Source organism: Octopus sinensis, unplaced genomic scaffold (assembly GCF_006345805.1).
Source record: "Octopus sinensis unplaced genomic scaffold, ASM634580v1 Contig19269, whole genome shotgun sequence".
Taxonomy (NCBI): domain Eukaryota; kingdom Metazoa; phylum Mollusca; class Cephalopoda; order Octopoda; family Octopodidae; genus Octopus; species Octopus sinensis.
In genome coordinates this window covers 54970-70809 of record NW_021836289.1, presented here as the reverse complement: position 1 = coordinate 70809, position 15840 = coordinate 54970, and the positions used below count along the sequence as shown (strand labels likewise).

The 15840-nt window shown below is 39.0% G+C and overlaps 1 protein-coding gene and 1 pseudogene across 1 annotated transcript; both read right to left on the bottom strand.

The window, feature by feature from the left end:
* Positions 1–604: 604 nt before the first annotated feature.
* On the bottom strand, positions 605–1525 carry LOC115232074. The gene has a single exon (XM_029801945.1). It carries the CDS (start codon positions 1523–1525, stop codon positions 605–607), a length of 921 nt encoding a protein of 306 aa, XP_029657805.1.
* A 5717-nt stretch (positions 1526–7242) lies between these two features.
* LOC115232073 lies at positions 7243–7862 on the bottom strand (annotated as a pseudogene).
* Positions 7863–15840: the final 7978 nt, after the last annotated feature.

The window sequence follows — 15840 nt, the reverse complement described above, 5'->3', positions numbered from 1 at the left end:
GTCAAACTTCCGGGGCTTCAGCATTGATTTGACTTGACCAACATTCAGATCTTTAGAGAATTTGGAGTTGAACTTCCCAACGATAGCTTTCCACCCGCTTCTAGGGATCCTGCGCAGCCGTTGCTTTGTGACTCGCACAATTTCGGACACCCATGCACTTTCAGAGGAGCAATTGGCTTCACTTATGATCGCGTTGAGAGAGTGCAGGTTTGTTGGCATATTCCCAGAACCTGTAGGATCACGAATAGTTTCTCTTGTGGCTTCGTCCAGCCCTAGAGCCAGTTGTCCTGCGCCCGTCAAATCACTTTTGTTTAAATCTCCAGCAGGAAGGCCCGTAGGATTTGCTTCTCTTGATACAGTAGAAACAGACATGCACAACACCACAAGAAGAAAAATTACAGATAAAATATATCCAAAATACAATAATTCAGTTTCGTACTATTGGATTAAAACAAATTTTTAATTAGATTTTATAAATTTTTCAGTTCCATCATTATATTATAAACCATAAAACCATAAAAATTTTAATATATATTTAAAAAATTATTAGAAAAAAAACTGTTTATTATTTAAACAACAAATCCATGTTAAAGTAATTAATTAATTAGCTTAATCTTCTCTTTTTGGGCCCATAATCCAGTGACCGTATGGGTGTGTTCTCGTCGAAGCACACTCCACATTCTGAGGCTGCCCTTGGTTGACATTCCGTTTCAGCTTTCTCCTCACTAGGTATCGATATACCATGCCTCTCTTCAGCCTGCATGCTCTCCAATGTCTTTCTCAGAACCACTGTCTGAATATATGCTCTCACTCTTTCTTCCAGCTTGAGGACATCAAGATGACCCTTGAAAAATCTTGAGACAATTCCATCCCAGGTCATTACAACAGGGATTACTTTCACTTTTGCGTGATGAATTGCTTCAAGTTCATTAGCCAATAAGTCATATTTGTGGAACTTCTCAACTTCGACTTGCTTTAGGCAATTTTGCGAAGTAACCCCAACTTCGATAAGAGTGATTGTATTCCTCACTTTATCATGGACAAATATATCAGGTTTGTTATTCGCCACAGCTGTATCCGTACTAATCGTAGTATCCACACGAATCTCCACAAATTCATTGCTAACAACAGATTGAACTGAGTGTGTCTTTAGTCTCTTAGTTTTCCTTATTCCATATTGACGACAGAGATGTAAGTGAATACATCTGACTACTTCGTTATGCCGTCTGAGATATGAGCTATTCAGCATTCTCCCGCACCTAGTTGCAAGGTGATCAACTGTTTTTCTTGCCGAGTTACAATGCGTGCACTTATTTTCTCCATTATCAAAAAACATGTTGCGGTCCTGAAGTAGGCACAGTCTCCCTTCAGTCATGGGGGAATGATTTCCATTAATCAACCATCCAGAAGATTCACAAACATTTACTTCCGTGTCTTTCAGACATTGAAATAAGATAGAGTGCATCTGCTTCTTTTCAATTTCTTTAAGCAGATATTCATGCTGTATTTCCATCAATGTCGACATTGTCAAATGTTGTACTTTCTGGAAATGAATTCTACGATAGTGGCCATGTGGGTTTTCTCTGAATTAATGACCCGTAGAATTCCTTCTCTTCTCAGGCAGTAATTTGCTTTATGTTCTAAGTCATTATAAAATTGGAGGAGCATCCGTTCAGCTTTATTACTGACAGACTCCAGGCCTCTTCCAAATTTATTTCTTGGTAGATACAATCTTTCTTTGTTTGCGTGTTGGAAATGTATACGTCTGTCCATAAGAATTCGGCGAATATTCTTATCAATCTGCTCAAATTCTCCAGGCTCCACATCAATCAATCCAATGTAATAGTTATAAAGTGAGAGTGCATATTCATTTATCCCTTAAACAGGTTAACTGAGTTTAAATCAGTTTTGTCAAATTTTCAATACGCGTAGATGCTTCTTTATAGATTTTATTCATAATTTCTTCTTTAAGGACATTACTGTTCTTATCTTCAAGGACTCCCAAATATTGATATCCATCCAATCCATCAAGGAACCGGGCTTTGTCAGACAATAACTTCACATTTGTTGCGGATTTTTCAAAATTTCTCTCCAGCCTAGCTGCATCAAAAAACAAATCCACTTCTTCCATCATCATAACCATAGAATCACTATGGTGAGAGAACAGTTTTATATCATCAATAAAGAGGAGGTGATTAGTTGCATAAGTGGGTTCCCCATTTCCTAAAGTCCCCATCGTTATCTTCGGAAACTTTCCATTCAGCAATCGACTTAGAGGGTCCATTAACAAAGCAAAGATCTGCGGTGAAAGAGAATCTCCCTGTAGAATTCCTCGCTTTATTTTAATTTCTCCCAGAGTATTATTGTTTAAATTAAGCCTTATCTTCCATTTTGTGATAAGATTATTAATAAATCTAATAATCCAGAAGGGGAGACCAGAATTTTGCAATACTTGGCCCAAAAATTCATGCTCGACCGAATCAAAGGCTTTTTTAACATCAATCCACGTAGAACATAAATTGTTTCCATTTTTTTGATTTAAACATTGATTGACAATAGCTTGTTCTTTTGCCCCTTGACACATTCTCCTTGTTCCCAGCTGATTTTCAGTTATTAAATCATATGAATCAACATATTCTGACAAATTCCTGTTCACACATTTTGTCAATAATTTATATAGATTCGGCATGCACGTGATCGGCCTTAAATCCTTCGGGGAATTACATATATCCACTTTTGGAATGAGATTTCGGCACAAAGATGTTCATGGATTGAAGTAAAGTTTTTGATAAAAAAGTTGTACACTCCATCACAACGGCTTCTCAACGGCAGACACAGAAAAAGGTCAATAATTCCGCGGATACAGAGATTTCCTGGGCACGCTTTTGGCCCATTTCTGTGAGACCTTTTCTTATTCCTTTGTAACACTGCACAACACCAAACCAAATGGTTTGGGGAGAAGACGCAATAGGACTAATGAACAAATCAATTATATTCACAGTTGTCAAGCCATCTACAATGATTGTTGGACGCTTGAGACGCCATAAGAACGAAGACTCCCAATCGCTACTGGGTCAAGATACCTCACGGAAAACTGCTGCATTTACCCCACACTCGAGCAACTTATCAATTCTCTATAGATAACCACCTCTGCTCCGTGGAAACTGGTCTTTCCCCAAAAAGCATATATAGCTGCTTACAAACACATCGGAAAACACATATTATATTGATTCGAAAAATTATTATATTGGTTCGAAAAATTATTATATGATTCGAAAAGTTATTATATTGATCCGAAAACCCTATAAATAAATTTTGACTGGTATAAATGCTTTGATTGGGAAATTTATGAAAGCAAATCAACCGGGTAATCTTAATGACATTGCTGAATCCTCTATGCTGCCCAATGAGCAATCAAATTTTGAGCCATAATTGAGCTGCACAACTTCTTCGGCGTACTGTCCAAGTGATCTTTGATGAAGCAGGCGTACTCTACTCTTTACATTCCGTAGAATGCATTTCCTCTTATATTTTAGCTCTGTTTTTATAATTCTTTATACCAGGGCTGGCCAACCCAAGGCCCGCGGGCCGCATGCGGCCCGCGATGGAGTTTGGTGCGGCCCGCGAGAGAAATTTTGTATGTAGTTAACCTATAAATACATTCAAGATAAATTTTTCTTAAGTTTAATAAATAAAGATAAATTTTATAAGATTAATAAATTTTAAAGTTTATCTATTTTTGTAGCTGTTATCAATATGAAGAAAAGGAAAATTTTTGAAGAAAACAGGCAATTCAGCAATCATTGGGAAGAAGATTACTTTTTTATAATGCATAATTCCAAGCCAACATGTTTAATTTGCAAGGAGAAAGTATCGGTGGTGAAAGAGTACAATGTAAGAAGACATTATGAAACAAAGCATTCCGAATACGCGAAATTTAGTAAGGAATGAAAACAGGAAACTGGATTCGCTTAAATCTGAATTGAGAAATCAGCAAAGACTATTAAATTCATCGATACACTCTTCTTCTGATACTGTTAAAGCAAGCTACTCTGTTGCAATGATAATTTCAAAGAGAATGAATCATTTTCGGATGGAGAATTCGTAAAAGAGTGTTTGGATGCTGTCGTGAAAGACATTTTGCCAGATAAAACTAAAAAGTTTTCAAACATTAGCTTGTCACGTCAAACCATATGTCGCAGGGTTAATGACATTTCAAATGAAATTGTGGTGACTTTGCGTGATCAAATAAAATATTTCAAAAGTTATTCTTTGGCCTTTGACGAAATCAAAAGTTTTATGATGCATAAGAAAATGACATTAACTGAATTAAATGATGAAGAATGGATGCTAGATCTGTGCTTTTTGGTAGATATAACCGAAAAAATTAATCAATTAAACAAGGAGTTACAAGGACAGGATAATTTGATTACTAATGCATGCCATCAAGTCAAAGCATTTCGAATGAAATTGTCATTGTTAATAATAATAATAATTGTTTGAATGTCAAATAAGAAATGGAAATGATCAACATTTTCCAACGCTAAATCAATTTAAAATCAGCCATTGTAAAAATTTCTTCAAGTACGCTGATGAAATAAAAAATCTTGCTGCAGCATTTGACAGTCGATTCTCGGAACTAAAAAAATATGAGAAAATGTTTGAAACATTTTCTTCTCCATTTCATGTTGACGTTTCTATTGTTTCAAATACTTTGCAGACGGAAATAATTGACCTACAGTGCAACAGTGAACTAAGACTGTTTATCCTACTATGTCACAGGCGCTGGGCATTACCGAGCGCTACGGGTTACCCGAGTGGACTTAGAAAAAAATCAAGAAAAAATACTTGAAATTTTATGTTTCAAATTAATATACTTAATTTGATTAAACATACAAAAAAAGTTATAATTTTTTTATGATATTTTTTAATTTGTTAAAATTATAATGCACAAAAACTTGCTTTAAAAATTACTATATTAAAATAAAATATATTTATTAAGATTTAATAATTGTTATCTTTCATAAAAACAATTCTAAATGTATCTACTACAGATTTAATTCAAGAATAAGGCGTAAGACGTTTAAGCACTAAGGCTCCAAAATTTTCATATAACGTTACACAGAAATTGAAAAAACTTTTTTTATGGATTATAACTAAAATTTTAATTATTTTTGATCTTTATTTTTTTGATTCGTTTCATGTGGGTTTTTTTCATTGTTCCGTCGGACATTTGAGATCAATCAGATCTATCTGAAATCTCTCAATTGGTTGTGAGGCTATAATGTGGTTTTCAGGATCAACTATTTTTGCAAATCGACATACATCACATTCCGATACTACTTTCCTGATGATTTCGCGTTTAACAAAAAAATATCTCTGATTACAAAACTCTTCCAACGTGTTATGTCCGCAATGAGTCATTTGATGAATTCGCGTAGCCACTAATTGCATCACCTCATGATTGTCTGCAGAAATGACTATTTTATCGTTTCTACGTGAGTCTTTAAGATATAGCCGCCCGGTAATGAAAGTAAAATTCTTGGACTTTCGAGTTAATCTGTATTTTTTGTTTAGATATTCCAATGATCCCCTGCTCTTCCAATATTTTAACTATATGATCATATTCTTGTACAATTTTGACAAAACAGCGAGGCATCAAGAAAACTTTATAGAATACGCATGGTAAATTATCTATTTGAAAATTATCAAATGCTGCGCCTTTTAAAAATATTGAAATTATATATTTATTACTTTTAAATATAATAACTAAAAAAATTTAGGTTTAATTTTTATAAAAAATTCTTTAAATGTTAAATTTGAGCATTCAGTAACCCGTAGCGCTCGGTAACCGGTAGCGCCTGTGACATACTATATCCAAAATTGACTTTTATAACAAATATGTGACTGCAGAAAAATATCCCAACTTAAGAATTTTTGCACAAAGAGTTGTAAGCTCCTTTGGATCTACTTACGTATGTGAATCATTCTTTTCGAAATTAAAGTTTAGTAAAAGTAGATATAGATCTTCTTTAACAGATAAAAACTTAGAAAACCAATTAAGATGTGCAACTAGTAATTGTGAAGTTGATTTGAAAAAATTAAGTGAAGATAAAGAAAAACAGATTTCTCATTGATACGTATAATGGACTGAATGCTATTTTACTAAATAAAATCTTATCTGTGTTGTTTTGATATCTATCCTTAGTATGTACATGTATATGCGGCCCGCGGAAAGGATTCATTTGGACAAAGTGGCCCGCGATGCGATTTGGGTTGGCCAGGCCTGCTTTATACGAAGTCTAAAATTTTTCCGTATTCTTGATAAAATGTCAATTTTTTGTCAGACCTTTATACTGAATCTATTGCGCGTAGAATCGCTTTTATGCAAGTTTTCGACGGCCATTTTTCCAGAGGAGTGTTTCTCGTTTTTTAATCAGATTCTGACGTAAATGAAGTTTAAATCGAAAGACAACAGGTCACTCATAGAAGTGTGCCTCCGTAGGATTGTGAGTGCATTTAAGATTAAGTCTACAGATAATGTAATAATTTGATTGTAAATAAGTACAATCTGCCCATTCTGGTTTTGTCTCTTCCCCATCTACGTCGTCATATGTCTTGCCGAATGTTTAAACGCCTTTTGCACAAAAAAAGATCAAATGCACTGTAGAAGTCTGCCAAAGCCGCACCATCTGAGTTACTATGAATTCTGATAAAAAATTTTTCCTTACGACTTGTTCTCACTTTTGCATTCCAGTCACCTGCAAGGAAAGTGAGTAGAGAAGAAAGTATATGCCATGCCGAGATTCGATTATAAATTTTCAACTTCGTCATACATTTCATTACTATACTTATTGTTGATGCATATGCGTTAATGATTGTTGAAAGCGTTTTCCCAGCATTAGCTGTAAGACTGATATCCTGTCACTGATTCTCCAGCATTGGTGAATTGAATTGGCATATTATTGTTTCTATATCAATTGTGTCTACATTCCGGTCTTAGTAAAATAATCTTATATGATCCAAAAACACATCGAAATCCTTGTTGAGCTTATTTTTTGAAAGAAAGCTGCTGAATCTCAACAATGAATTAGGCCTTCAGTTAATTGTGTTTTTCGCAATGAAGAGGAAATTCCACTACGAACTCTTCAGGATGTGTCATTAGTACAATAAAGGGACGTCACAGAGTCAACCAAATCGGTATAAATTATTTAAGTCCAAAAAGAAATTAAACAGAAAAAATCAAAGGAACCTCAATCGAGTACTGCTCTGATTGATGTGAATTACATTCAGATTCTCGTACAATCTAAGCGTGTCCTCAACCTGTGTCTTCCTGAACCCCTTAACCAAACAACGCTCCACAATCTGAGCAATACTCAAGGCTGAGCCCTCATCCTCCTCCATATCCCTAACAATCTGCCATATCCTGTCCGTCGCCGACCGAGCATGAGACATGTCCTTCTCCGAATTGAGTGTTTCCATGGACATTTCCATCAGCCTCATCGACTCATTCACATCATCCTTGTCCACCGTATCCGACAACCTCAACCTCGCCTACTCTCATCCACTCACACCAACCAAGGCCGTCGCCAACCTCAGAATCCCCAAAAGTGTTCTCGCTGATGCGTAGATGGCGTCCTTCCCATTCCGAGCCTCCTTTCTCATCTCGACGTAGGCCGACACAATGTAGTCCGTCAGTGGCCGAGGGACGATCGGTCGGTGGCTCTGACATCGCAGAATGTACTTCCTGGCAATAAGAAGGACTCCCACCTCATAAATCTCATTGAAAGGGGACTGAAATGGATTGGGGGATGTCGCCCGTGCTGGTGTAGATAAGCCACGTGACGTGCCAATCTGGACATGACATACTCAGACACACACCGAAGGTCGCTGTCGTGATCCACTCTGTCCTGCATAAGCCAAAGCAAGTCGAATCGGGACAACAGGGCGGCCGGGAGCTGAACATTCTGCTCAATCGACTTGCGTGGGTTATATCGCCCATAAGCAGGGTTGGCTGCAGCAAGGATGGACACACGTGCATTTAAGGACGTCACAACACCCGCCTGGATATATATGTGGAATATACCTTTGCTATTGATATTGTTTGTTGTTCCATCACCTCGTGGATAGCACACCGGTCTGTGTCATTCATTTTGTCAAACTCGTCAATGCAGCAAACCCCTCCGTCAGCCAGGACTAGTGCCCCTCCCTCCAAGGTTGTCTCCCCAGTCAATGGATCCTTCATGACTGCGGCAGTCAGTCCAACCCCACTCGACCCTCTCCCTGTCGTATACTGACCTCCACGAATATACAACACACGTACTTCGAATGGCCAGTTTGCTAATATATATGAGCAACTGACTCTTTGCAACACCGGGGTCCCCCATGAGACACATGTTTATATTCCCCCGAATGTGCATTCCGCGGGGAGATATGCTCACTCCACCCACCAGTAACAGCAACAAGGCCTTCTTAATATCCTCCAACCCAAATATCTCGGGAGCCACCGACGCCGTCAGTTTGTCGTAGAAATCAGGAGCTTGAAGATGAGTGACACAACCCACATTTTATCATCCTTTCCTCTTCTTCAGTCAACTCCATCGAGTCAGTGGCACAGTCGTCCGTCCTGTTCAGTTTGGTCACGTTGTGTGCCTCCAGGAACATCTCCGACACAATTCCCTGCGAAGAATGTCGGCCTGCCACTGGAAGGAATATTCCCGTCACAGCCACGTGGTCACCCGGCTGACACTGCCTCGTCACCTCCCCCCGACAAAACACACCCAAACTCCGCGGAATCCCACCAACCGGTATTTCATCACTCTACACTCAACAAATACACAAACCATTTCCTGGATCTTCAACTCCTGGAACTTGACGAACTTGGAGCCTCTCGTCTGCATGTGGAGGCGTCCCCCAGCCTTGTTATTCACACACTCCGTGGTGGGGCAGCTCAGGAGAGGCATGAAACTGGGCGAGTTGACAGTCTGGTACACCTCGTTGCCGCACTGGTCGCAAGTGTAAGTAGCCACGGCCACCATTGGCTTGACTTGGGTGGCTCGGGTGACCACACCGTGCACTGTCAGCAGTTTCCCAATGTGAATGGCCCGCACTGCCCGCACTTGGATCTTCTTTAGGGAATTGGCACTGAAACAGACTTGGCTGGAATTAATGACGGGAAATTACAATCTTTTCATTAGTTCTGGGGGGAATTTGTTTTGTGGGTCTCGGGGAAGGGTTGGTTGGTCAGGAGGGTGGAGTCTCTGGTCATGGAGGACTCTGTGCTCTATGAACACATCGAGGACGTCCTTCACGGAGGCGGACTGAGTCTTGTAGGAGGGGAGCAGTTCGTAGATCACATCGGAGAAGAGGCACGTGTATCGGAAAGTGTTTGCCATTGCATTCTCGGCCAAATTGGGGTCGAATGAGTCGACGTGGTCCATTTCCACTACTATCTGCACTTTGGACCTGTTGGCCACGTCGGTCTGTCAATGTTATGTCCAGAGATACGAGGATTTGGGTGTATAGTGGCTGTTGTTTTGTTTTTTTGGAATATGTTGTTAGAAATGATTTGATTTTTACTATTTCGTTAGTTTAAATAACTGTTGATACGCTTTTCGGCGTCATAGTCCACAGAAGCAATCATAATGTCTAATTTGTGTTGTGCGATTTATTAATTTCAAATATTTTTATTATTTATATTTGAACAAATATACAATTATTGGTATAAACCGATTAAACATTACAATTTTATGCCGGAATCTTACACTTTCTCAAAAATTGTAAATAATCAATTTGTTTATTCAGAGGTCAAACTCAGGCAGCTCCATATGCAATATTCAACTGTTCTCAGTCTCAATTTTTACGAATTTTGAAGAATAGAGAAGAAATTATGTTAATTTTCAATCTAATTGAATCAATTTTACCGCAAAAGACGAAGCGACAACAAAGAAAAAAACGTATAAACTGCATTGTCCATCTGATTTGCTTAATTCGAGACCAAAAATTTACCAATAAATGGTCACATACTAATCTATAAAGCTATTATTTTTGTTAAAGCTATAAAAATGGATGCCATTATTCTTACTACAAAAGAAATAACATATAATTTCTAAACTGATTCCGATATAAATGCCGTTTAATGTTTGTGCTAATGGACATTAAAAGATTTTTGAAAAGATTATACATCGGAAAACATTTATTACCTGATCGGACACTATCATTTAACAATGAAATATCGATTGAAATTAAAAACATGAAGGATAGAATAACTGTAATGATATCATGACGGGTTTGGACAAACACCCATTGATGGTCAATAAGGAAAGAAAGAATCCTAGGTGTTTTAAAGGAATCAAAACACTTCCAGTTAACTAAGTTGTCAAAAATAGCACTTCAATTTCAGTAGCATTATAAAATACATGGATGACACCATGCATTTTTAAATAACTGGTTTGTATATGTTTTTTTGGTCAATAAAAAGTGTTCAAAGTGTTTCATGTATTCACAAAAAATGAAAAAACAATCTCATCCAAAGTGGTCCATATATGTTCTGACTGACCATATTTAACAGTATGTAACTTCAATGTGTTCGAGCTTTAGACCATATTTTATGACTGCAAAAAAACGACACTCAGTATCTTCCTGCAGGATGTAAGTTTTTCCATCTCTAAAGTGGACTAGAACACATCAATTTTTTCCACAAAAAACATTCAAGACTATTCCTAGGTATTCGCTAATCAAAAAAGATGAGCAACGAAGAACTTTACAGAAAAAGTGGTGTCCAGAAAATGGATGCTCTTTGGACATGTCCTAAGAGCCTTGCAAATGATGCCGGCCAGTAAGGCCAATGAAATCTTACTTCTGCTTAAAAAACAAAACAACATATTGGAGCCGACAATGAACAACATTATGAACTCAAATATATTGGAAGAAAATTGAAATCGGCAAATGATCTGGACGATCTGAGCGATCCTGCACAAAACAGGGAAGGGTAGTAGAGCGTATCCTGAGTCGTATGGCAAAAGTGGAATCTTAATCAACTTTTTGGTTTCGCGTGAATTGCATAATAATACATAACAGTTAGTTGTGACTATTGGTTGTGTTCAATTGCCACTATGATATTCAACTTAAGGCTAATAAATAAAATTCCGTAGAAACATAAACAAAGTTATAATTCCACACGTATGATAAGTATGACAATCTTCTGAACCATTTTTTGAGCATTTGATGATAAATTGTAAAAAAATCTTACGATAGATGGTGCGGCGGAATATCCATCCACCATTTAAAGCATCTCAAGACCAATGGAATGAAGGCACTTGTATCTTCGAACTCTAACCCTAACCCTAACCCATCGGACAAATTCCGTAGATCTGGAAAAAATCCTGCATTGTTCCTATTCTAAAACCAAACGGTGATTCTAAAAACCTAGGATAATATCGACCAATCTCGATTTTATCAGTTGTTTCAAAAATCATTGAAAATCATCTATCCTCTTCTATTTGCAAAATCGCAGGGTGATTTTCTTCCACAATATTCAACCTCAATACATCAAGCAATTTTAACTCAATTTATCGCGGACGGATTTAACATGTCGAGCTCTATGTCAAAATGCCATGTTACAGAGGAACAGTCCGAACGACTTATAGAAGTGTATAAGTGCCGGCACGGACAGATTTCAGGTCCCTCAAGCATAGCTACCCAGGAAATTCGATTCGTCAAGCTTTTTTCCCACTATGACATTCCAATCCTCAGCTATAAAGAGCATGTAAGAGCTAGAGAGTGATGAGTAATCCGATAATTGGAACGAGTAAAAATCATCGAGTTCCTCTGAGTTGACGGATACCTTCATTGTGGTCAGTGCATATACATTTTTAATCAATATGGTTTTATTAGGATTGTTTTTAAAGCGTAGTTCTACCTTCTCCCCCCCTGCACGATTTTGGGAGGGGTTGCCTTCCAACTTCCCTTTCTCTTTCCTACATCTGGCTGGCGACGTGGAACTGAATCCGGGGCCCGATTCTCTGACTATCCTACAACTGAATATCAATGGAGTACGAAGCAAGGTCCTGGAGCTACGCTCCCTTCTATCCCGATTAAAAGTGGACATTGCCCTCATCCAGGAGTCTAAACTCTCCGCGTCATCCCCAACACCTCGGTTCCCTGGCTACAGTGTACTGCGAAAGGACCGGACGAGATGTCTTGGTGGAGGACTATTGACAATTGTCAAGGATGGGCTTGTGTTCACCGACGTTACAACATTCATTTCCTCCCTGTGCCAAGACGATCCTATCCTTGAACAAATCTCCATAGAAGTTCCTCTCTCACCCTCAAGACATTTTACATTATGCAATGTATATGTCCCACCGCAAAGCTCGACGACCTCTTTTATCTCAAAATACACACCCAACTTATTGAAACTCGGCGGACTGAAGGACTTGCTGCTATGCGGCGACCTAAATGCCAAGCATCCGCTCTGGCTCCGGTCTCAACCGGCCGACATTCGTGGCGAATATATCCTTTCCGTACTCAATAAGTTGACTATCCTAAACGATCCATACGCTCATACAAGGACACCAACCCGTAGAAGAGACAGCCCAACATCCCCGGACCTGTCTCTTTGCACTCCATCCTTGGCTGGATATATCTCGTGGAATGTTCGTTATGGCTCCTCGAGCGACCATAACCCCATTGTACTGACACTTAGAAGGCCTTTCTGTCCAACGCGCCGCCCTACGAAGTTCAAAAATTACTCGAAAGCTAACTGGCATGGTTTCGGGCTGTATGTGGACGACTGCCTGCTCGACCTCTCTATGGAAAATTGCACGGTGGAAAGGACGGCCAAGATCCTGTCTACTATCATTCTGCAAGCCGATAAATTATTTATACCTGTCGCTTCATATAAAAAGTTCAATCCAAGACTATCCTCAGAAATCTCATCACTTATCAAAGAACGGGACGCCCTCAAGAAAAGCAAGTCCAATGACTCATACCATATCATACGTCCTTTGAATATCAAAATTTCTGAACTGATCCGCACTAATCACGGACTCAAGTGGAGTCGTCTCGTTGGACGTTTATGTCACAGAAATTCCTGCGCCACCTTTTGGAAAACGCTAAGAAGGATCAATTGCCTTATCGCCGAGGAGGACAGAGAATCTGAGGCTGTTGCCCACAATTCCTCGGAACCCGCTCGCAAACTTGCAAACAAGATTATGAAGTATTATGTATCGATCAGTCATAAAAACTTCTCTCGCACTCCACATACTGAACGGCACGGACCACGACCAGAACCGTATTCCACCTTCTTCACACCAGATGATGTTGACAAGGCTATTAAATCCCTACGTCCCACCCGTTCTTGTGGCCCCGACGGGATTTGTGCTATTCACTTCAAACACCTGGGACCCCGGGCACGGACCGTACTATCAAGACTATATAACGACTCCATCAACTTACGTACGATACCTAATATATGGAAAAACTCCCTAATTACGCCAATCCTAAAGCCTGGGAAACCAAAGGATGCCCCCTCTTCATACCGCCCAATCTCAATAACTTGTATCTTATCGAAAGTACTGGAAAAGCTCGTATTAATGCAAATCTCTCCTGTCCTACAACTGCCAGAATTCCAGCACGGTTTTAGACCAGACCGTTCCACAACGACCCACTTGTGTTTGTCTCCCAGTTTATCACTGAGGGTTTTAACATAGGAACACACCTACGGACGGCCTTAGTATCTATTGATATACAAAAGGCTTTTGATTCTGTCCCGAGGAAACTCCTAACGCGGAAGATATTTGATTCGAACTTACATCCGAACATCAAACTGTGGTTGGAAAATTTCTTAACTGGCCGACGCGGAAGGGTCCGTATCGACAATACTACTTCAAGATCAAGACTACTGCCCAATGGTGTCTCACAAGGCTCCCCTTTATCTCCTCTCCTTTTTAACCTATTTCTACATGACCTACCCACTACTAATGACCCAGACATAATGTTCTTATCCTATGCGGACGACCTGATTATCGCTGCAAGAGATAAATCTCCTTCTGTGGCTGTCGCAATGGTCCAGTCACACCTCAACCGTGTATGTGATTGGCTATCTGCAAACATGTTGTGTGTGTCTGCATCCAAATCCCAATCACCCTCTTTACTACTGACAGAAGATTCAAGAATGGGCTGGAAATATTCATTGGAGACAAACCTATTCCCTCTTCGCGTACCCAGAAGATCCTTGGCGTGGTTTTCGACTCCTTAATGACGTTCTCAAGTCACGTAGAGGAGGCCCTAGCTAAAGGTCTGCGGAAGTGGAACGTCTTGAAAGCTCTGTTAAAGAAGAGTCCCTCCCCCCTGAAAGATTGTGTCAGCAAAGTCTACCAACAAGTGATTGCCCCAACGGTTGAGTATGCCTGCTCAGCCTGGAGGTTTGCTATTGCTTGTTCGAAAGCGGAACGTTTGAACTCACTCAGAAGGAAGATTATGCTCCACACTGACACCTCAGTTGGCAGTCTTGCTTCCGAGGAGGCGACGCAGAAGAATGGACAGGGTTTCCTACGTTTCTGCAAGGAACTGGGAAACCCACTCAAGGAAAAGGTGGCACATGCAGAGGAATTTCGGTCGGTTATAAAGAAATGCACTCCAATTGAGTTCCTCTGCAGAAGGAAGAGAAAGCTTTTCCGGATTACGGTCGGGTCATCAGAAGATCATGTAAGGAAAGTACGGCTGTGGTTGGAGGCAGGGATCACCTAATTAGTTAGTTCTGACCTATCTTTCTCGGTGATCTTGGAGTTAATAAATAAATAATAAAGCGTAGTTGGAGGATGGCAATTCTGTCTTTAATACTCCATTCTCTGTGAGTTACCACAACCCACCCCACAGTGTTGACAGTCTGGTGGCAACAGGAGCAGTCGGTACCCGTTCATTGTTTTAACAAGACCATTGGGGACTTAATTCTCCTACAGACAGCATACAGAAATTCAATATCGTTTTAAATTTATACATAAGTGTTGTCTTTTTAATGAGAATGTAAGTCCTTTTACTTTAAACGATCCAATAAAAAACAAGAAAGATTGAGCGCATGAATAAGACATGAGTGCAATAAAGGGACGTCACCATTTCAACGGAAAAACAAAAAGAACTACCACATTCTCCTCAACAATACTGATTATTTGTCTGAGATTTACTTGGCACAAATTCAACATTTTAAACTAAATTCACCATCTTTAAAAGATAAAATATTTAAATTAATGAATTTTAACGACTAAATAAATCCAATATCTATGGGTTGAACTAAAAAAGTTGCATTTTTTGCAGAAAAATCGCTCAAGGTTAAAAATCATTATTCTCGTGATTTTGATAATATTCTTTTAGTACAATCTCGTTTCATTGCATTTGAACATATTTTCACTGGCATAGTTATTAACATAATCATCGTACTTATAAAAAATTCTAAGAGAAAAAAATATCACACAAATTTTTTTCACCACTTATTGTCTTAAATGACAATTTGTGCCTTTTTTAATTTTTCAAGCCAATTATAGCCATGTTTATATCGCAAGCGAATCGTGGTCGATGATAATCTCCCGCTCCTTCCTTTAAAATTATCCACAATTCATGAAGCCGCCAAAAAATTAATTGCTTGGGACCTTTCATCTAACACCCTGGAGGCAGTTCTCATCAAAAGTCAACAAAAAATGTTGAGGACAGTCTCTATTCCTGCGAGTCCCCTATACGAATCATTGTTTAAATACCTCAAAAATCGTCCCAGTTTCGAGCTATGGACATGCCTTTTCTGGAAAGCCATCCAGGACTCTCGTCCACGTCGGAGAAAACCTCTAT